General features: G+C 40.4%; 1 protein-coding gene and 1 long non-coding RNA gene across 6 annotated transcripts in view; one reads left to right on the top strand and one right to left on the bottom strand.

Moving 5' to 3' along the window:
- KRAS (KRAS proto-oncogene, GTPase) overlaps window positions 1–20,191 on the bottom strand; it is a 42,523-nt gene extending 22,332 nt beyond the window's left edge. The window contains exons 1-2 of one of the 5 annotated variants that reach the window (XM_061417607.1): window positions 20,025–20,191; window positions 16,153–16,274 (exon numbers count right to left, since the gene is read on the bottom strand). In XM_061417607.1, coding sequence (XP_061273591.1) covers window positions 16,153–16,263 — 111 coding nt within the window. In that variant the 5' untranslated portion in view covers window positions 16,264–16,274; window positions 20,025–20,191. The other 4 variants (XM_061417608.1, XM_061417605.1, XM_061417606.1 and 1 more) reach the window with 4 other exon arrangements.
- LOC133248008 (uncharacterized) lies at window positions 9,065–17,706 on the top strand. The gene is made up of 3 exons (XR_009736591.1): window positions 9,065–11,200; window positions 14,070–14,202; window positions 14,423–17,706. It is a non-coding gene; the product is annotated as an uncharacterized LOC133248008 (long non-coding RNA).
- Window positions 20,192–22,804: the final 2,613 nt, after the last annotated feature.

Below are 22,804 nucleotides of genomic sequence, written 5' to 3'. Positions count from 1 at the left end.
TAATAATATAGAATAAACTTTTAGATCAGGTACATATGTTACTAACATCCTCTGGAAACTAGGATAAAAAAAAGCCACTTAAAAACTAACTCAACACAATAAAATGATAAATGAGGGAAAGTTATTCCATAATTTCCCCTTATTCCCAGCTAAAGTACTATTTTTTTAATTTAAAAAAGAAAAACTTTTCTAAATGAAATATACTATGCTGGCAAAAATTAAACACAGACTGAAGCCAAACATTTCTGGTGATACAGTTTACAGGTACAGCCCTTTGGGAAAGCAAGTATGGTACTTATCAAGAGCCACACAAATGTTCATAGCCTTTGACACAGTAATGCTACTTATGGTAAAGAATGCTAAGAAAATACGGTTTACTTTCAAAAAACTATAGTTAAGAAATATACTTAACATGTATATCCCAAAACATTTTACCACAGAGCACAAAATTACAGACTTTTAATACCCACAATCTTATGCCATTTATCTATTTTCAAAATATACTCCAAATCCAAGCACTCAGCACCATCACCCTAGCCCAATGTGCTTGTGTCTCAGGCAATCTCCTACAATTGCTTTCTAGTGGTCGTTGCTAGTCCTACAATATATATTCTAACAGCAGCTGGTGATCATATTACAATCTGCAACTATATACTTATGTGTAATTATTCAAGTCGATATCCCCTGCGTGGCTGTACACTCCAGGATGGTTCAGCTTGCATCTGTTTTACTCACTACTATGTACCCTGTGTGTCAGTCTTGAACACTGCAGGTATTCAGTAGTTGAACAAATGAATAAACCACTCCACTGTAAACATATGAGGCACTATAAAACAGTCATAAAAACATAAAAACAGCTATAAGAATCAACCTCCCTGACTTCAAACTATACTACAAAGCTACAGTCATCAAGACAGTACGGTCCTGGCACAAAAAAATAAATACGGAACAATGGAACAAGACAGAAAGTCCAAAGATAAACCCATGCATATATGGACACCTTTTCTTTGACAAAGGAGGCAAGAACATACAACGGAGAAAAGACAGTGTCTTCAATAAGTGGTGCAATAAGCTGTCCTGGAAAAACTGGACACCTACATGTAAAAGAAAGACATTAAGAACACTCCCTAACACCATATACAAAAATAAACTCAAAACAGATTAAATACTTAAATGTAAGGCCAAAAACTATAAGGCTCTTAGAGGAAAACATAGGCAGTACACTCTTTGACATAAATCGCAGCAAGATTCTCTTTAACACACATCCTAGATTAACAGAAATAAAAACAAAACAAAACAAAAAACAAATGGGACCCAGTAAAACTTAAAGTTTCTGCACAGCAAAGGAAACTATAAACAAGATGAAGATAACCCTCAAGATGGGAGAAAATAATTGCAAACATAGTAACCAACAGAGGATTAATCTCCAAAATATATAAACAGCTCATACAGCTTAATGTCAAAAAAATGAACATAATCAAAACATGCGCAGAAGACCTAAACAGACATTTCTCCAAAGAAGACATACAGACAGCCAATAAACACAAAAAAAGATGCTCAACACTGCTCATTATTCAGTTCAGTGGCTCAGTCCCGTCCAACTCTTTGCAACCCATGGACTGCAGCATGCCAGGCTTTCATGTCTACCATCAACTCCCAGAGTTTACTCAAATTCATGTCCATTGAGTCCCTGATGCCATCCAACCATCTCTTCCTCTGTCGTCCCTTTCTCCTCCTGCCTTCAAGCTTTCCCAGCATCATGGTCTTTTCCAATGAGCTAGTTTTTCGCATCAGGTGACCAAAGTATTGGAGCTTCAGCATCGGTCCTTCCAATGAATATTCAGGACTGATTTCCTTTAGAATTGACTGGTTTGATCTCTTTGCTGTCCAAGGGACTCTCAACAGTCTTCTCCAATACCACAGTTCAAAAGCTCATTATCAGAGAAATGCAAATCAAAACTACAAACCTCACATCAGTCAGAATGGCCATCATCAAAAAATTTACAAACAATAATGCTGGCGAAGATGAGATAAGGGAATCCTCCTGCATAGCTGTTAGAAATGTAAACTGACATAGTCACTATGGAGAACAGTGCGGAAATTCCTTAAAAAACTAGGAATAAATCTAACCATATGACCCCGCAATCCCACTACTGGGCACATACCCTGAGAAAAGCATAATTCTAAAAGACATATGTATCCCAATGTTCACTGCAGCAATATTTACCATAGCCAGGACTTGGAAGCAACCTAGATATCCATCAACAGATGAATGCATAAAGATGTGGTACATATATACAATGGAATATTACTCAGCCATAAAAAGGAACGGATTTGAGTCAGTTGTAGCGAGGTGAATGAACCTAGAACCTCTTACACAGAGTGAAATAAATCAGAAAGAGAAAAACAAATATTACATATTAACGCATATATATATACATGGAATCTAGAAAAGTAGTACTGATGACTCTAACAGAAAACAGGCTTGTGGATACATGGACACAATCAGGAAAGGTGAGAGTGGGGCAAACTGCGAACGTAGCACTGACATACACACACTATCACATATAAAACAGACAGCGGGAAGCTGCTATTTAACGCAGGGAGCTCAGCCTGGTGCTTTGTGATGACCTACAGGAGAAGGGTGGGGGAGGGGAGGAGGCTCAAGAGGCAGGGGATATATATTAATATGCAATTATGACTGATTCACGTTGTTGTATGGCAGAAATCAACACAATAATGTAAAGCAATTTTCCACTAATTAAAAAAAAATAATAAACAGGGTGTACCCATCTCATCACCACTCACTCAACAACAGGTCTTACATTTTTATTTTTCTCAGTTTGTTAGACCAAAACCCTATTGTTTTAATATCTCCTTCTTTGAGGACTAGTAATGTTACATCGTTTTTCTTTTTCATATTTATTCCCATAACCTGTGTCCTTTGCCCTTTTGGGATTTTGGTCTTTTTTGTACTGACCCAAAGAAAGGCAATGCCAAAGAATGCTCAAACCACTGCACAATCTCACTCATCTCACATGCTAGTAAAGTAATGCTCAAAATTCTCCAAGCCAGGCTTCAGCAATACGTGAACCGTGAACTTCCAGATGTTCAAGCTCGTTGTAGAAAAGGCAGAGGAACCAGAGATCAAATTGCCAACATCTGGTGGATCACAGAAAAAGGAAGAGAGTTCCAGAAAAACATCGATTTCTGCTTTATTGACTATGCCAAAGCCTCTGACTGTGTGGATCACAATAAAATGTGGAAAATTCTGAAAGAGATGGGAATACCAGACCATCTGACCTGCCTCTTGAGAAACCTGTATGCAGTCAGGAAGCAACAGTTAGAACTGGACATGAAACAACACACTGATTTCAAACAGGAAAAGGAATATGTCAAGGCTGTATATTGTCACTCTGCTTATTTAACTTATATGCAGAGTACATCATGAGAAATGCTGGGCTGGAGAAAGCACAAGCTGGAATCAAGATTGCCGGGAGAAATATGAATAACCTCAGATATGCAGATGACACCACCCTTATGGCAGAAATGAAGAACTAAAGGGCCTCTTGATGAAAGTGAAGGAGGAGAGTGAAAAAGTTGGCTTAAAGCTCAACGTTCAGAAAACTAAGATCATGGCATCTGGTCCCATCACTTCATGGGAAATAGATGGAGAAACAGTGTAAACAGTGTCAGACTTTAGTTTTTTGGACTCCAAAATCACTGCAGATGGTGACTGCACCCATGAAATTAAACAACGCTTACTCCTTGGAAGGAAAGTTACGACCAACCTAGACAGCATATTAAAAAGCAGAGGCATTTCTTTGCCAAAAAAGGTCCGTCTAGTCAAGGCTATGGTTTTTCCAGTAGTCATGCCTGTATGTGAGAGTCGGACTATAAAGAAAGCTGAGCGCAGAAGAATTGATGCCTTTGAACTGTGGTGTTGGAGAAGACTCTTGAGTCCCTTGGACTGCAGGGAGATCCAACCAGTCCATCCTAAAGGAGATCAGTCCTGAGTGTTCACTGCTGAAACTCCAATACTTTGGCCACCTGATGCAAAGAGCTGACTCATTTGGAAAGACACTGATGCTGGGAAAGATTGAGGGCAGGAGGAGAAGGGGATGACAGAGGATGAGATGGTTGGATGGCATCACCGACTCAATGGACGTTAAGTTTGGGTGAACTCCGGGAGTTGGTGATGGACGGGGAGGCCTGGCGTGCTGCAGTTCATGGGGTTGCAAAGAGTCGGACATGACTGAGCGACTGAACTGAACCAACTAAAGTTTTTTAAAGTGTCTTCCAACTTATTAAAGTGTCTTCAAGTGTTGTTTTATGTGTAGAAACTGATCTGTAGACCCAACAGAGGAATTTGAAAGTTAAGAATAAATCTTTCAAGAATGAGATAAATTCACTTATCAGGACATCATTTTGTCATTTTTCTATTATAATTAACAGTAATCAAGGTATTCAATATGTTCATCTTCTAATACATTCAGCTGAGTTTTCCACTAAGGTAGTTAACCCTGTCATGAGAAAACATAGTACAGTAAACGGAAAATCTAAAGAAATTATAACTTTTACTCTCCGGGAGTTGGTGATGGACAGGGAGGCCTGGTGTGCTGCGATTCATGTGGTCGCAAAGAGTCAGACACGACGGAGCGACTGAACTGAACTGAAGAGTAATCGTATTACTATTAATAGTAATTATGACAGCCAAGGCTTACTGAACCCTTATTTATATGTAGGATACTGTGATAAGCATATTACAAGCCTTATCCCATTTAATCTCCATCTTCATGCTGCTGATTCCATCAGATGCTCTTGTAAATATGAACAGGGCTGCTGGAAATGTCAGCTAATGTATTCTTTGAGGATTTACTTTTGAAATGTTTGTGAGATTTTCTTATTGTGCTATTGTAAGTATTTTTCATGTACAGCTCTATAACACCAACAGAAAAAATTGAGAAACTTTTACTCTTTCAATGCTCAAGTATTCTGTTACCCTTCTAAAAGATTCTATCATAGAATGATGTATGTGTAAGAACATACATGAACCCAACACCCAGGTCTCCCGGATTGCAGGTAGATTCTTTACCAGCTAAGCCACAAGGGAAGCCCAAGAAAGTGGGTAGCCTATCCCTTCTCCAGTGGATCTTCCTGACCCAGGAATCAAAGCGAGGTCTCCTGCATTGCAGGTAGATTTGTTACTGACTGAGCTATCAGGGAAGCATATTCCATACACTGGTTACAAATCATCAAAAGTGGTTGTACACAGCTAGTTCTCAAAGACAGCTAGAACATACAATAGCCTTGTATGTTAGAATTACAATATAGAAACAAAGAATTTGGGACATACAAACACAGGCGTATTTATTAGTTCATTCCCACCTGCTGCTGCTGCTGCTGCTAAGTCACTTCAGTCGTGTCCGACTCTGTGCGACCCCATAGATGGCAGCCCACCAGGCTCCACCATCCCTGGAATTCTCCAGGCAAGAACACTGGAGTGGGTTGCCATTTCCTTCTCCAATGCATGAAAGTGAAAAGTGAAAGTAAAGTCGCTCAGACCTACCTACTCCTTTCTCCCTTGCATCATAGGAACACTTACTAAAAATCCACTAGGTATCATATACTGTGCCAGGCATTAATAAAGTTTCTAACCTCAAAGAACTAGGTCTGGTGAAAGAGCTATGAATGTAAACATATGATTACAACTCAATGAAATAAATGCAAAACGCCTTATGTAGAGCAAGATGGCAAATAAAAGAAGAGATCAACTTTGCTTATATGAATTAAGAAAGACAGGAGGACCACTCCAGGCAGAAAGGTGCACAGATAGCACAGAAACATGAAACAGCATGCTCAGTACATGGAACCAACAAGTCCTTCTAAGAGACTATAGGCAATTAGAAGTGAAACTGCACCATCAAGCAGAGGCCAGGTTATGGAGGGTCTAATAAGCCATTTTAAGAAGTTTTGAACTTCACTGTATACTAAGTCATGAAAAGGTTTTTAAGTAGGGGGAGGATCGAATTGACATGATTCACTATTATTATGGCTTACCGCATTATTATGACAAATTATAGAAAGAGCCCAAACTAGAGGCTGGAAGAGAGGTTTCAGAAGCTTTTACAAGAACCTGAAGTAAGGCAGCAACAGTAGTAAGACGGAGAAGATTAAACAGTTTTAATAAATACTTAACGGGTAAAACGGACAGAAAAACCCTCATATATCCCTACAGCAACGTTTACAGCACTGTCATTCAAAATAGCCCAAAAGAGGACACTATCCAAGTGCCTATCAACTGATGACTACATAAATAAATATTCATACAAGAGAATATTATTCAGCCATAAAGAGGAATGAAGTATCGAAACACAACATAGATGAACCCTGAAAAATTATCCTACATGAAGGAAACCAGACACAAAAGGCCACATATTGCATGATTTCAATTAAATATTTAGAATAGGCAAATCCACAAAGACAGAAAATGGATTAATAGTTGCCAGGGGCTGACTGGAGAAGGGTTTGGGTCATAACTGCTAATTGGTATAGACTTAAATAGGGTGATGGTGATAGTTGCGTAACTTTGTGAATATACTAAAAACCACTGAACTGTACATTTTAAGAGGGTGAATTTTATGTTATGTGAATTATATTTCCATTGTTTTAAATGGCACAGCTGACTGTTTAGAGATGAGAACTTAAGAGGAAGGGGAAAGGAAAAGATGGGTTCAATCTGAGGCATGTTAAATTTCATATGTTTGTAGGTTGCTCTGGTGCTATGACCTGCAGGCAGCTTTGAAACACAGGTCTGATGCTCAGGGCCAAAGTCATCCAAACTAGAGATATACTCCTGAACCTTGCATATGTGGCAGCTGCACAACTCCACTTACTTGTGGTGTGCGTGCGTTCAGTTGCTTAGTCATGTCCGACTCTTTGTGACCCTTTGAACTGTAGCCCATGAGGCTCCTCTGTCCATGGGATTTCCCATGCAAGAATACTGGAGTAGGTTGCCATTTCCTTCTCCAGGGTTATCTTCCTGACCCAGGGATCAAACCCACATCTCCTGTGTCTTCTGCACTGCAGGAAATCTTCTTTACCCACTAAGCCATCAGGCAAGGCCACTTGTGGTGTGTGAGTATGCACAAACTACTTAATCTGTAGTGTACCCTAAGCTGCCATTCCTTTAGCTATAAAAGTGGGTAAATAATAATACATAGGACTTTGTATACAGGTTAAAGACCATGAAAATTCCTTTATAAAATGAAAAGTCCTATAAAAAGCTAACTGAACATCTACACCTGGACCACTTTTCCCAAAACCACTCACTGTATTTCAAAATAAATATAATGGAGCTAGATAAGATCCAGGAAAAAAGAGCTAAAACTCTGAGGTTTATGAAGGATTTCTGTACTGATTAGGGAGCAAGGGTGTTAAAAGAGCTTGTTCTCACGGCAGAATTCTGATTAAGACATTCATTAAAAGTAAGAATAAAGAAAACAAAGACTTCTTTCAAATGATGGATATTTGAAATTATAAAAACCCATCGACTCTTAGCTTAGGACTAGAGAATAAAATGGGTACTATGCCCAAGAGATAAAACTAGTTCAAAAATCTGAATAAACTCAAGGAAAATTTGAATGACAAAGTTTCGAAAATAAGCCTATATCTGTAACCTGTTGAAGTCATGTGGCATTCTCCCACAAATTATCACTCGATGTCAAAGTCAGATTGGATCCATCATGGATCCAATCTTAATAATTACAGATGCCAATATAATTTTCATATATTGAATTATGTACCTCTCAGCTATTCTTTAATTGGCCTAATACCAATTTCTTTGTATATTTTTATCTCTAATACATCTGTATTATTCAATTCCTCAAGGTTTTAAAGGGGGGAAGAAAATAAATATCAAGTAATCTAATAGTACCTAATACTCTAGTGACTCTTCTCCCTCAAAAATGAGGATGTATTTTTCCCTCTCAAACAGTATATACGCATTAAAAAAAAAAAAAATACTATGGAGAGTGTGGCATATGTCCTACCATATTTTATGTACATATTCCCATACAAAGGGCTATGATACAGCTTCTCTTACATAATGAACCATTTTTCAATGTCAGTACATACAGATCTACTTAATCCCTTCCAAAAACTGTGTAGTATCATTTATATAAATATACCATAACTTACTTCACCCATTCCTTACTAGTAGATGTGTAGATTATTTTCACTTTTAAAAATTGTAAACAGTGCAATAAACACTCCTGGATATACATTTAAACATTTATCCAATTGAATCTTTCAGGTAAATTTCTGTAAGTGGGATCAATTGACATGTGGTTTCCATTTTGACATGTATTGCTAAACTGATGACCTCCAGAAAAGTTTACAATAATGTATGTTCCCATTGCATCATAAAGAGTACACATTTTTACATACCTTTCCAGGTGTGCTATCATTCTAATCTTAGCCATCATAAAATAAAAAATGTTATTTATGGAATTCCCTGATGGTTTAGTGGTTAAGACTCCACACTGTCACTGCCGAAAGCATAGGTTCAATCCCTGATTGGGGAACTAAGATACCCTAAGCTGCAGAGTGCAGCCAAAAAAAAAAAAGTTATTTATTGTTTTTACTTGCATGGCCATATTAATGAAGTATCCCTTAATATGGTTCTACATCACCTTTTGTGTGAGTGTGGACAAGTTGGCTATTTGTGTGCTTAGCCCCCACACCCCCGTTTTTATCTTTTTGGATGTTTGCTTTTTTCTAATTCAGATACAGAAGAAAGTCCTGACTTGACAGATGATGCAAATAGTTTTCCCAGGTTTTCATCTGTCTTGTATTTTTGTTAAAGATGTCTTAATTTCCATGTAGCCAAACAGCTCAACTTTTTCCTAAATGGTTTAAGAATGCTTTGAAAAAGTGAAAAGAATCCCTACTTTTCTTAATGGAGAAAAATATTTAATCCCAAGTCTATAAATAAAAAAGCTAACCTAATGTTAAATAACTCAATCTGTGTTAACTGACACTATCATTTTTACTTCCACAGCTAATGTTTAACATTAATTAATGTTGATTAATTAATATTTAAAATTTATATATAGGAGAGAAAGATACAGAGGAAAAATGAACTCATGATTTTCAAATAAAATCTACCTCTTAGCTCTGTCTGCTGAAACGGGTCTAGAAGCAGTGACATCTCAGTAGCAACAAGAACACCCAATATCCAGGTCTTGATGTCTAAACAGCATTCCCTATTAAAATGAATTAGGGCCCATTAGACAAATGGCTGAGTCCAAGATAGGGACAGGTAAAGTGAACCTGGAATATACTGTGCCAGAAAGTAAGAAGAGTTCAAAAACTGATGGAAATATGTCAATAAGATACAGAGGCCAGCTTAAAAGCAATTTCACTGGTCATATCAAAAATGAATGTGAGCATAAAAATCAGTGATTATAGGAATAGACTTTAAAACATCAAATGAAAAAAGAACCTGTGAGTCACTACTGATATAAATTAGACAAACCAAATAAATAAAGAGAGGGGAGAGAAGAGAGAACCCTTACTTATGGTAGCTGTCAACTAATAAATGCAGAAGTAATGACAGAGTCAGGTTACCCACCATTGTGCCGTCACGATGGTGGTAGTTTAACATGATGAGAATTATCAGTGGCTGCTACAACCCACTGGGTGCGAGTATATTGGAGAACAAGATATTTACAGTCTCAAAGCATCTCCCCACAGAGTACCTATTATAAAGAATTAAAGATAACTTCACAGAGATAAAACTGATAGATATGAGATAGCTATGACATTAGCCACTAACCAGTGTTAACATAACACCATTAATAATGCAACAAGCCAGGATCTTGTGCCTCCTGATGTGATACCCCAAGGAGGGTATGACATCACTTTCAGAGTATTTCTACCAAAGTATTTCTACCAAAAATGTTTAATCTGAACCTGACCATAGGGAAACCATCAGACAAAACTAAATGAGAAGATGTTCCACAAAACAACTGGCCTGAATTCTTCAAGATGTGCCACTGTCATGAATGACTGAGAAAAGCTGAGAAACTTCTAGACTGTGAGATGTGACAGCTAATTTGTGATCCTGAGATCAGGGGGAAAAAAAACTGCTAAAAGCACATTCTGGAAACTGATAACATTTGACTACAGAGTATATATTAGACTTTTTATCAGTGTTGAACTTCCTAAATTTTGTCATTGTGTTGGAGTTATACAAGAAATTATCCTTGCTGTTAGAAGATAGTCAGCAAGCTTGTTCCAAAAAGGACTAGACAGTAATTGGTCTCTTGCAACCACTCAACTCTGCCACTGTAGTGCAAAAGCTACACTACAAGCAGCTGTGCCCCAATTAAACTTGACAAAAACAGAAACAAGCTTTACTGGGCCAACAGGCAGGTCAGTTTGCAGACCCCTGTATCCAGAGGAAAGGGGTCCCAACATACTCAACTTATTTTCAAAGAATTCAACAAACATAAATAATGTGTATTCAAGTATGTGTGGGTACATGCAACTTACTTTCAAACAATTCAGCAAACATAAATAATATGTATTCAAGTATGCGTGTGTACATAGGGCTTCCCAGGTAGCATTAGTGGTAAAGAACCTGCCTGCCAATGCAGGAGACGTAAGAGAGCGGGTTCGGTCCCTGGGTTGGGAAGATTCCCTGGAGGGGGATATGGCAACACACTCCAGTATTCTTGCCTGGAGAACCCCACGGACAGCGGAGCCTGGTGGGCTACAGTCCATGGAATCGCAAACAGTCGGACACAACTGAAGTAACTCAGCACTTATGGATGCTCACAGAGAGGTATACACACTTAAAACAAGTTTGTGTAGTTTAAAGCTAAGAGGTATTCACTGTACAATTTTTTTTTAACTACTTTTCCATGGGTTTCAGTTCAGGCAGTTCAGTCACTCAGTCGTGTCCGACTCTGCAACTCCATGAATCGCAGCACGCCAGACCTCCCTGTCCATCACCAACTCCCGGAGTTCACTCAGACTCATGTCCATTGAGTCAAAGATGCCATCCAGCCATCTCATCCTCTGTCGTCCCCTTTTCCTCCTGCCCCCAATCCATCCCAGCATCAGAGTCTTTTCCAATGAGTCAACTCTTCGCATGTTGAAATGTCCCAAATAGAAAGTTCAAAAATTACCAAAGGTAAGCACTGTATCCCTATTTAATCCTCTAAAATATTTTATTTTTACTACCCATTTTTAATTTTATTATATTAAGATCACAATAATATAACTGTTCCATAAACCTAGGTACTATGAGATAATATAATTAAGATATAAGAAATCTATTGCCCTCCTAAAGTGTAAAGCCTCTAAGTTACACACAATTAGGATTACTGTCTATAAACAGTAGATCTGCTTCCAAATATGTCTAAGACTATTAAGCTCCACAACGGCAATGATCTGGTGGCCCCTTTTGTTTCTCAATGTATTTGTAGACCCTAGGAAGGCTGCATGGTACTGAGTAGGCACTGAATAACATTTATGAAATTAAGAAATTAATTACATGGTAAACCAGAATCTTATGAGATGCCAAACCATAAAAAGTTTTCCTTTTATTTCCATGGCCAACTTTCATTTGAATGTTTTTAAAGCTTTGTATTTATAAAAACTCCCAAGTTAGAATAAAACATGCCCAATAATTTTTAACATTCAGGTCTCAATAAATAGTTATTATTAAATAAATATTCTTAAATTGACCTAAATACAGTACCTGAATTTTGTGTTAGTTTATTCTAAAAACAAATTAACACAATAAGGTACTCTCAATTATTCATTCTACAGTCCTATAAAACTGCACATAATGTTATCTTTTAGCTTGTCACTTTTAAATAGGCCATTCCTAACACCCCACGAAATTCATCACTAAGCTTTGAACTCTGTAAGGCACCTCCTGTGTGCACCAAAGAAACTCATAGACCTGAAGTGCCACTTCTTGTCCCCTCAGACAAAGCAGCCTCAATCAATGTTAACAAGGGCACCGCCCTGATTTCTTCACATTGCTGCTTTTCCACTCTTAGTTAAAAATATTCACTCACATATTTATTTACGCCTAACTAGTCCACACTAATCTTAATACTAGCAGAGAAAAACTGATACTTTAGATTGTTAAAACATATAAGACTTTTAAATAAAATTTATAGTTATAAATTCTTTATACCCACAGCTTAAATAGAAAAAAATCCAAATTTAGGATTTCAATTGTTATTATAAAAGCAAGTAAGTTGACCAGTAGAGGGCACTCAGTTGAAAGTAGGGGGGTGGTTGAAGAGAGGCCACAGCCTTGAAGAGAAAGAAAGGCATTTACAAAACTGCTGTGTACCTTGTTTTAAAAACAACAATGTTTTTACAGAACTCCAGAGTAAGCTAATATACTGCTAGTTTAGAAAATGAAAGGTTTCCATCTATACTATGTTAAAAGAAAAAAAATCTAACATAAACCACTCTCACGGACTTGAATCTCACAACTTACAGAATGTTTAAAGCTGTATGCAATGCATATTAGGGTCTCAGCCTGGGCACTACTGACATCTAGGGCCATGTCATTTTGCGGGGGGCTGTCCCATGCACTACAGGGAGGTTAACAGAACCCTCGACCTCTCTATCCACTATAGATGCCAGTAGCAGTCCCCATCCTCAAGCTGTGACAACCAAAATTGTCTCCAGATGATTGACAAATGTCCCCTGAGGGGCAAAGTCACCACCCATTCCTCCTTAGTACCTACCGATACACTGTTTTTTTTTTTAAACAAAAAAGAAAGACAAAAGAAAATTAACAGCTTATATCATTAAACAGTGCTTTTCTTAAATTCCTCTTTAATACTGACTTAATTCTCTAAAGTTTAAATACCTTAATCAGCAAGTAAATTCCACAATTAACATGGAATTTTTTTTTTCAAAGAGAAACTGATATATCTTGGCGAATAAACAGCTCAGAGCGCTAAAGATGGAACCAATCAATCCAATTACAAATCCATTCTTCCTTATTGAGGAGAGAACTGTTTCATCAGAGACTGAATTATAAATGTCACATTAACAGAAGCATGCAGATGTCAATGAATTGGAGCCCGGGAGAAAATACTTCTTATATCTATTTTTATATTATATCCAGTAGATACTGGTTATATATTTGCTAACTGATCACCTGATCCTTCCAATCTCTATTTCCATTTTCCTGCTTCCACCAAATTTGACCTTAGAAAACACATTTCAGAGAATATATTTTTATAATAACTATGACCTCCAAACTATTAAAGTACACATTATTTCTAGCCTAGTATTGTGTGTGAGGACTGAGTTTTTAATCCTGCACCACTAAAAAGGTCTTTCGTTCCCTCTCAGAACTCATAGATGAGCTTCATAAAAGATAAAGATAAAATCTTCTTAGCATAGAAGTAAAGGTGATTATCATGTAAATATAAACATGCTCCATCCATGCATCATACCCAATTCTGTATCAATCTCTGCCATTAAGATGCCATCAGATAGAACGCTGAGTTCAAATTTTGATATATTGGGAAATCCGAATCAGCCTCCAATATTAAATATTTTCTTAATTTGAAGGCCATTTTTTTCATTTTTAAAAAGCTATACAAGAGTACAGTGGAAATTCCACTTAACTTGATCTCAGAAAACTTAAAATTCTATCACTTACTAGCTAAGTATCCTTAAGCAAGTTACAACCTCTCAGAGACCATTGTTATTAATAAAATGAAACTATGACCACCTTTCTTACAGTATAAATCTCTGCAAATTCTAAACAACTAGAAAATAAGGTATTACTTAATTAGACATTTTTCTCTAAACTTCTTTCCCCTTGTTTTAATGCAGAAAAACTGATGAGAATTCCAAATGTGCCAAGTCTATGTCCTCTCTTATTTTCTCTGACCTACAGTGTTCACCAATCAAAACCTTTAGCAGTAGCGATGCTCACTATTTTTCAACTTTTTATAAAAATGTCACGTATTTTTGTTTATTAAAATAAACTACTGGATCTCCTGCTTTTCTTCTAGTTGAACTACACCAAGAATTTAATGTGTCAGTTCCCTCAGAGACTCACTGTCACTTGGGAGATAAGAGACAATCTCCGAAACCTTTTCCCAGGTGACTACTCTAGTGACGGGACGTCAGTTTCAAAGTTCACAGGTAATCAATGCTTCCCTGGGTCAAGTCTTCTGATTTGGCAGAAATCATATCAGAGTTAATGGGTTTGAATTTATAAGCTTTTTCTTCCCCCCCAAATAAAGGAGAGCCTTTTAGCTTTATTTAAAATTTATATTACACTTAAACAATTTTGACCAAAAGGTTTCCTAACCTTTTTTTTTTTAAATCACATTCTAAATGTATCATTCTTGACCTCTGATAGGAAACAGAGCATAATGGAATTCCTCAGATTTTCAGAGAAGATGGGCACTTCTGCTACAACCATGTTCCAGAATCCCAGGAAAACCACCGTGCTTTGCTTAACTTAAATTCTATTAAAACTCCTTTTTACTTCCAATTTAAATGGTGGAGTATGCTGGCTTAAGGAACAGGTGAACTATTTAATCCTCCTCAAAGTGAAAAATAAACCCATCAGCACTGAACTGACTTGCCAAGAGGAAATACAGAGTGACTCTTACATAGGTGGGTCACTTAAGTTAGACTCCTTTTTACTAATGAGAAATTATTAAACCTGGAAGCCATGTAAAAGTTGATTCTGTGTTTAATTCAGATCTTTGCAAATAAGAGTGTTTTTCTTCATCTTCTTTCCTGCAGTACCAAAAATATTTGACATTTCCTTATGAATAGTTATCTACTCAATCCTCAAAATGCTACACCACAGACATCTTCCCATGGCCAACAATGTCCTCAGAAACTACCTGAGTGCAGTCAAGGTGGTTTGTTTTTTTAAAGACATTACACACATAGCATCCTAACAGGGCATTGTGACCTGTTCTAGGCTCTACAGCTTGGGATGCTGAGAAAGTTCTGGGAAATTTTTCAGAGCTGATTAAAAATCTGGTAATATCAGATCCAGAATAAAAGTCAAAGGATTAGGATTGCTTAACCTGGAATAAAGAAGTCTAAGAAATAATCTAACAACATAAATCTATTTCAAAGATGAGCTGGTACTATGTTAAACTTAACAGGAAGATTCAGACCATGCAAGAAACATACTAATAAGTACATTCTGGAAATTAGTTAAGAAGGACAGTTATGTGCCAGTCCCTCCTGCAGGTCTTTGGGATTAAATAAACCCTTATCTGCGTCGAAGCATCTGAGTACAGTTCTGCCAGAAGGCAGTGGGGACTACTACCTGACCTCTCAAGCTCTCTGCCAGGCCTTTATTCTATCATTTTGCTGTTAGCCATCCTTTGGTTCATTTTCACAAAACTGAGGAAGTCTGAAAATTATTAAGTAATCAATTTGTAATTAAAAAAACAATTCTAACACGGCCTTGAATAAATTGAAAAAGGGCTGAAAAGCAAAGGGAAGGATTGGTGGTGGTACCCTTATATATCAGCTGATATACATACCCACAGAAGCAAAGAATGAGCTTTCTAAAATGTATCAGGTAGTTGTAGGTTCTCCACTACTTCAACATGAAAAGAAAATATGAAAATACTACTAAACAAATGCTTTTAATTATCAAGTGATTATACATCACCAGTGTCAACTCTACATGTGACATCAAAATACCAAAAAAAAAAACACACACACACACAACCAAAACCCCATAAAAACAAAAGCCACCTTTTTAAAAATGACTATTAGATATGTCTCATTTTACAGACAAGAGGTAAATTCACATTTTCATCCTCTGAGAAAACTCTGTAATACACTTCCAATCAAAATACACATACACTAACACAAAGTGAAGTCACAGTATTACTATCCTGAGAGAAGATGGGCTGGGCTCTCATACCTGTGGTTACTTATAACATCAAAGGAAAGCTGGGAAACCCAAGTACATTTCAGTTAATGTAATAAAACTATGATTAGCATAACTGCCTTATAATGAGTAGTCAGTGAAAATGATCAGAGAAACCATTTTTTGTACCCAAAGGATGGGCCTGCACAAGTCAATATGCATAATATTAAAATAAGATTTACCTCTATCGTAGGATCATATTCATCCACAAAGTGATTCTGAATTAGCTGTATCGTCAAGGCACTCTTGCCTACGCCACCAGCTCCAACTACCACAAGTTTATATTCAGTCATTTTCAGCAGGCCTTATAATAAAAATAATGAAAATGTGACTAAATTAGAACATGTGCCGCACATGAGGTTAATGTAACCCAAACGCTCTATCAATACACAAATTCACCTTTATATGGAAAATTTTCAAAATAACTTCACAAAATTCAAGGAAACACCAGTTGACAACAGAGGTGTATTGCAATGAATTGTAGTTTGTTTACTAACTCCCTCATCAGCATTTGAGAACAACGCATTCAGAGTGCACAGTTCTTTTACCTTCGACGCAGGCTGCTCTATCTAAAGAGCCAGTAGTCTGCTGTTCCGCAGCAGTTAATGGCTCTCGAAGGAGCAAGCCATGACTTCGCTCAGGACAAGTGTTGAGCGCGCTGCTCTATGTCCCGTGGACACAGCCGCACAGAACTTGTTGACAGCTACCACCACAGTATTCCTCACTGATGTGGGTCCCTAAGAGTTACAAGTGGATACGCTGAGTGTCTCTGTTGGAGCCGACAGCTATAGAAAACTTTTTAAAAGCATCATTATGGTCATTCTCCAGGACAGTTAGCAAGAATCAAATTGGGGCGGCAGGAGGATTGTCAAAGCTAGACGCTATGCTGGGAAAATAAAAACTGAGACGCCAAGCAGATGAGGACGATATCCGGTGACATTTTAATCTGTAGATTATCTGCTGGGCAAAATAATGGTGTAAAAAATAAGAGAACTTTGAGAATTGTGAACTATTCAGCATAGATCATCTGATCATCAATCACAATATATGCTATTGTTAGTGCTGAAAAATAGCACTTTGCACAGAAAATAGAATTAAATAATATTTAAAGACAAGCATGCTTTTAATGAGAGAATTTCTAAAATATGTTAGTTATATCACAGTAACCCACATGACTTTTACTCTCTGCTTGTCACATATCAACTCCCAACAGTAGCAATAAATATCAACAACACGTAAGGTTTAACAGCACCAACACAGACAATGTTTTTTAGTTAGTTTCAAACTCTTTGAAATGAATGTATCTACTTTAATCTCCTTTCCCTCAATAACTACATTACTATAAATTTAAGTCATGAACTGGCAGTCAATGTCCAGCAACGTACTATAGGGTAAGTAGTTCCAGATTAATCAAAGTGCAGATATACTATACAAACATTATACACATGCAGCATCCCATTTACTGAACCCCACCACATCCTTGCTCTGGCTCTACTTCCTGAACCCATTTCCAAAGAGCAGACAGGCCCAGCAACTGCTGTATCACAGTTCCTCATGGGCCTGCTCTGTGCCACCTAGGCTTGTCTAGGGCCGCCGCCAACACACATTATGTCCTGTTTTGCTCCCTCTTTTCATTCCTAATATTGGCCATAGCAAATGTGATAGGTGAGGATAATCACAGCAAAATGTATCCTCTAGTTCCCTGCCCACCCCACCCCTCCAATAAAATTTGGATAGCCTAGAACAGTAGTTCTGAAAATGTGGTGTAGGAACCCACTAGGGTTCCTAAGACTTTTGGAGAGGGTCCAAGAGGCAAAACCTGGTTTGATGATAATGGTATGTGGTGATTTATCCTTCCCACTCTTATTCTTTCACAAGTGTATACAGTAGAATTTTCCAGACCTGTGATCACAATAAATTGACTACAGAAGCAGCTATGAGGATCCAGCTATCTTCTGCTAAGCCATACAATTAGAGAGATTTGTGAAAGTGTGAAACAATGCCGCTCTTCTTGCTAATTGTTGCATTTGTTTTGGAAAACAGTTACTTTTCATTAAATATTCTATTTCTGTTACCAAGTAAAGGGCTAATTATTTCTTTTTTAAAATGAATTAATATTGTTTAATTCTCCATTCTAATTTCTGTTGTGGCAATACTGACACACTCCACATTGGCATCTTCAGTAATTCTGGAGTCCTTATGGCCAGTAAGTGAGCTAGTCTAGGGGAGATCGTGGACAAATACTGGATTAGTGCTTAGCTTGTACATACACATGTGAATTCTCAACACCACACACTTTCTGGTCTACTTTTTTATGCAGTGGTTATTTCTGAAAAAAATCTTTGACTTGGATTTCAAAAAATCAAGTTTCTTTAAATCCACTAGACAGAAATGGGTTCCCATGGAAAATCACAGGCCAAAGGAGTCCCCTGTGTCCAAAGCTACATAAGCTAGTAAGGGGTGGAACTGGGACCAGAACTGAGCATTTCATTCAGGCAAAAAAATGTTCACTTTTTTGGTCATAAAAAAAAATGAATTATCACTTCATCTACTGTCTCTTAAAACCAAGAATGCCTGTGGACGGATACAGTCTAAGGTAAACAGTACTGCTATCAACCATTTTTGACGTCTCTAGCCCACTACACGATCGAGTCAGCATTTCGGACCTTAGTCACCTAAGAACATCACTCGTAAGGTTGATTCTGAGATGATGACTATGAACAGAATTTTTTCCCTTTGTAATTTCTTTTGAACGATTTTTTTTTTCCATTACAAATATAACATGTACAGTAAGTAAGAACTAGAAAATGCTTTTTTGTTCTTAACCACTCGTTTTGGTGGATTATCAAGATTTAAGAAGGCCAGTTTAGGACTTCACCTGCACCACTGCACATGCCTCAGAGTATTTCAGGCACTTGGCTGGCAGATTGCTACAATTAACTTCTCTTGTAGGTCGCTTTGAAAAAAAAAAAAAAAGGCCTGAGAACCGTTTAGGAGTACTTTAATAACTCCTGGGATGGGGGTCAAATTTGTACGCATAAGGGTAATACAGAAGGCATGGGGGAAAGGAAAACAGGCAAATTAAACTTCACGTGCAATTTTAACTACTGCTGTTTACACTCAACTAGCAAGGAAAGAGCCCTGCTTCTGCTGTGCGGGTTTGCTGTGTGTGTTTTAACTTGACAAAGCAAAACAGACCTTCTGGGATTAACTTTTTCCTTTACACGAAGTCCAGGCTTTACGTTGCAGGGTGTTGGCCACCTGTTCTTTCACCACCATCGCTACCTCCACCACCTCCTTTGTGGCCACAGCAATGTCACAGCCCATACGGGGGGGGAGGGGAGCCGTCAGGAACTCGGCTGCAGATGCATTTTTTCCAAACACAATAACCTCCATCAGTGGTCTCTAAGCACTTTCCCCTGCGCCTCCAAAACGCGACCTCGCCTCTTACTCATCTATCCCCCCTACACACTGAAAAAGGACCACAAGCCGTCCAGTCTGCGCTTGGGGAAGTTTATACCTTCGTCCCAGAGATGAGAGATGCAGCAGAGAAGGCAGCAACCGGGGCAGCCCAGTACTAGGAAGGGAGGAAGAGGTGCGGGAGCGGAGAGGAGGGTGAGCGAAGGACGGCGAGGGGGAGGGGAGGCCGGAGCGCCGCGGGAGTAACCTCTACCGCACCCGACCGCCCAGAGGGGCGGCCCGCCCGGCCCGCGAGTTTCTCGCCGGCCGCCTCCAGCCGCGGCTCTCGGGGAGGAGGAAGGAAGGGGTTCCCCGTCCAGGAAGCAGCCCCAGCGGCGGCCGCCTCCAGCCTCACCCTCCTCAGCCCCGCACCGCCCATTCCTCATTCCCCGCGTCGCCGCGTCTCCCCCTGCAGACCGCCCCCCCGCCACCGGCCCCGTCCGCCCGGCGGCCCGCCCGCCCAGGCCCCGCACCCGCGCCCCCTTCCCGCCCCTCCAGGGACCCCTAATTCATTCACTCGCCGCCGGCCCCGCCCGGCGCCGGCGAGGAGGGTCGGGACCCCGGCAGGAGCCGCGAGGGGTGGTCCGCTCTGTACCTCTCTCCCGCACCTGGGAGCCGCCGAGCCTCTGGCCCCCGCCGCTGCCTTCAGTGCCTGCGCCGCGCTCGCTCCCAGTCAGAAATGGCGGGGGCCGGGAGTACTGGCCGAACCGCCACCGCCACCGCCGCCGCCGCCGCCGCCACCGCCGCCGCTGTGCCTCCGCCGCCGCGGCCGCCGCCTAGGAAAATCGAGCTCCGAGCGCACCGATGAGTTCGGGGCCGGGCGGCCGCAGAGGGCAGAGCTATCGATGCGCTCGGCGCTCGATTCCTCTCCAGACCGGAGTGCGGCTGAGGGCGGTGTGGGAAGAGGGAAGAGCGAGCCTGCTAGAGCCGCCGGGGAGAGGGAGGGGGCCGGCCCGGGCCGGGGAGGGGGCGGACCAGGTCGGCGGAGGAGGAGCGGGGGCCGGCGCGGCGGAGGAAGCAGGCGGCTGGGGCGGTGGAGGGTGGGGACGCGCGGCCGGCGTAGTGGGAGGGGGGTTGGCTCTGGGAGGTGCCTGGGCGCGCGCGGGTGGGGGTGCCGGCGGATCCACGCGGGGCCCGCCCCCAGGCTCCAGCCGCAGGGCGGGCCAAGAGCCGCAGACTCGGACCCCGGCCGGCGCGGGCTCCGTACCCCGGCGATGCCGAAGCCAGCGCCGCCCGTCGCTGTCTGGTCCACACGGTGGAGCTGCAAAAATCCCGCCACCCCTGGGGTCGGCCTGCACTTGGGTACATTCATTTACAATCATTTATTGCAAGTAAATAAACATGCAGTCACCCAAAGTAGGAGGCGACTTGGGGGACCTCGGAAGAGACCTGGCCGCCAGTTCCCTGGCCCGGAGATTTCTGAGCACACCTTGAAGATTACCACTCTCCACAATCGGGGGCTGAGAGCTAGCCCCAGGCCCAGACAAACGCGACAAAACCTTTCATCACTAATTAAGCGGGGGGCGGGCGGGGGGGCGGGGGAGCGGCGGATCTGTTGTTTTCTGTTGTTATTTTTATGTATATTTCGAAGCCATCGCGGGTCACTCAAAACGGCGACCTCAGATATACCTAATGGCACCTGACAGCACAAGCAGACGACAGACTATTTTTAAATAGAAGTGCCCTTAATAGTCTAGACCTGAGGAGAATCATTCAAACATTAATTAGAAGACAGATTAATCAGTTAACGTTCGGGGAGTTAGCACGTTAAACAATGGAACAATTAAACATAACTCTAGCATGCCCAGAGTCTGCGTTGATAAACTATCTGTAAATGTTTGAGGGAGTTTTTTTAAAAAATTGAGACCTGGCAGACCGGCGCCTATACCCAGTAGGGCCACCCATCTGAGTCTCTACTCGTAGGTCTGTCCCTCTAATCCGCATCGTAAAACACGAATAGTTATTTTAAAGCCCAACTAGTATGTCTGTACTAGTTATGTGAATGTTTATAAGTTTGTATAATCTTCCTCTATTGAACCTTTTTTAATATATAATGACTTTCTTTGTCTCGTAACTTTTTTAAAGTCTATTTTGTATAATCTTAATATAACCACCCGAAGCTCCCTTTTGGTTAGTACTTGCATAAAAATGCATAGAATATCTTTTTTTTTTTAAACCTATTAATGTCTTTGGATCTAAAGTGAGTATTTTCTAGATTGCATATTGCTGGAACATGTTTTTATTTTATCCATTCTGCCCATCTCCGGAGAAGGCAATGGCAACCCACTCCAGTACTCTTGCCTGGAAAATCCCATGGACAGAGTGGCCTGGTAGGCTGCAGTCCATGGGGTCGCTAGGAGTCGGACACGACTGAGTGACTTCACTTTCACTTTTCACTTTCATGCATTGGAGAAGGAAATGGCAACCCACTCCAATGTTCTTGCCTGGAGAATCCCAGGGACGGGGAGCCTGGTGGGCTGCCGTCTCTGGGGTCGCACAGAGTTGGATACGACTGAAGCGATTTAGCAGCAGCAGCAGTATGTCTGTTAACCTAGGCCTTTCACCAGCTGCCCCCTTTTCTTCCTTCCCCTTACGTGGGCTGTACTCTGCCAGGCTGTTTCGTGCCTCTTGTCTCCTGGCACCTGGTACCAGGTAGAAGAGGCAGAAGAGAGGAGACAGGAAACGGGGCAGGGAAAAGAATATGTCTGCCCTAGTTCAGGTAGATACTAAATGCACATATCATCTTTCTTAATCATCACAACAACCTCATGAAGTCAGATGCTTTTCTCTAGTTTACAGAGGAGGAAACAAATTTAGATAGGTTACAAATTGGGTCCAAGTTCACACAGCTGAAAGGAAGTATCCTTCATGTCAGATCATGTTCTGCTCAGAGTGGCTGCCGTCACGCTTAACATAGAACAAACATCTTCTCCACGTCCTCCATGGCCTTAAATTATTTGACACCCTTACTCCCTTTCCTTTCTAAGCTCTTATCCAATATATAATCTGTCTTCCTCACTTCCAAAGATACATGCTGGTCCCTGGCTGCTTTTTTGAAAATGCAGGCAGGCTTCTTCAGGGAATTTGCACTTTTGCTGCCTCTTTATCTGGAACACACTGCATGGTGGTTCAGCTGGTAAAGAATCCGCCCGTAATGCGGGAAACCTGGGTTTAATCCCTGGGTTGGGAAGATCCCCTGGAGGAGGGCATGATAAGCCACTCCAATAAGACAGAGGAGCCTGGAGAGCTACAGTCCATGGGGTCACAAAGAGCCAGAAGCGATTGAGCAACTAAGCACAATACAATATATCCAAAAAGCCTTCTTTAACACTTGTAAATCTTTGTTCAAATGTCTTCTAATGAATTTCCCAAAAG

This window comes from Bos javanicus, chromosome 5 (genome assembly GCF_032452875.1).
Source record: "Bos javanicus breed banteng chromosome 5, ARS-OSU_banteng_1.0, whole genome shotgun sequence".
NCBI classification, from domain to species: domain Eukaryota; kingdom Metazoa; phylum Chordata; class Mammalia; order Artiodactyla; family Bovidae; genus Bos; species Bos javanicus.
Note: the sequence above shows the minus strand (reverse complement) of the source record. Positions and strands in the feature narration are given on the sequence as shown.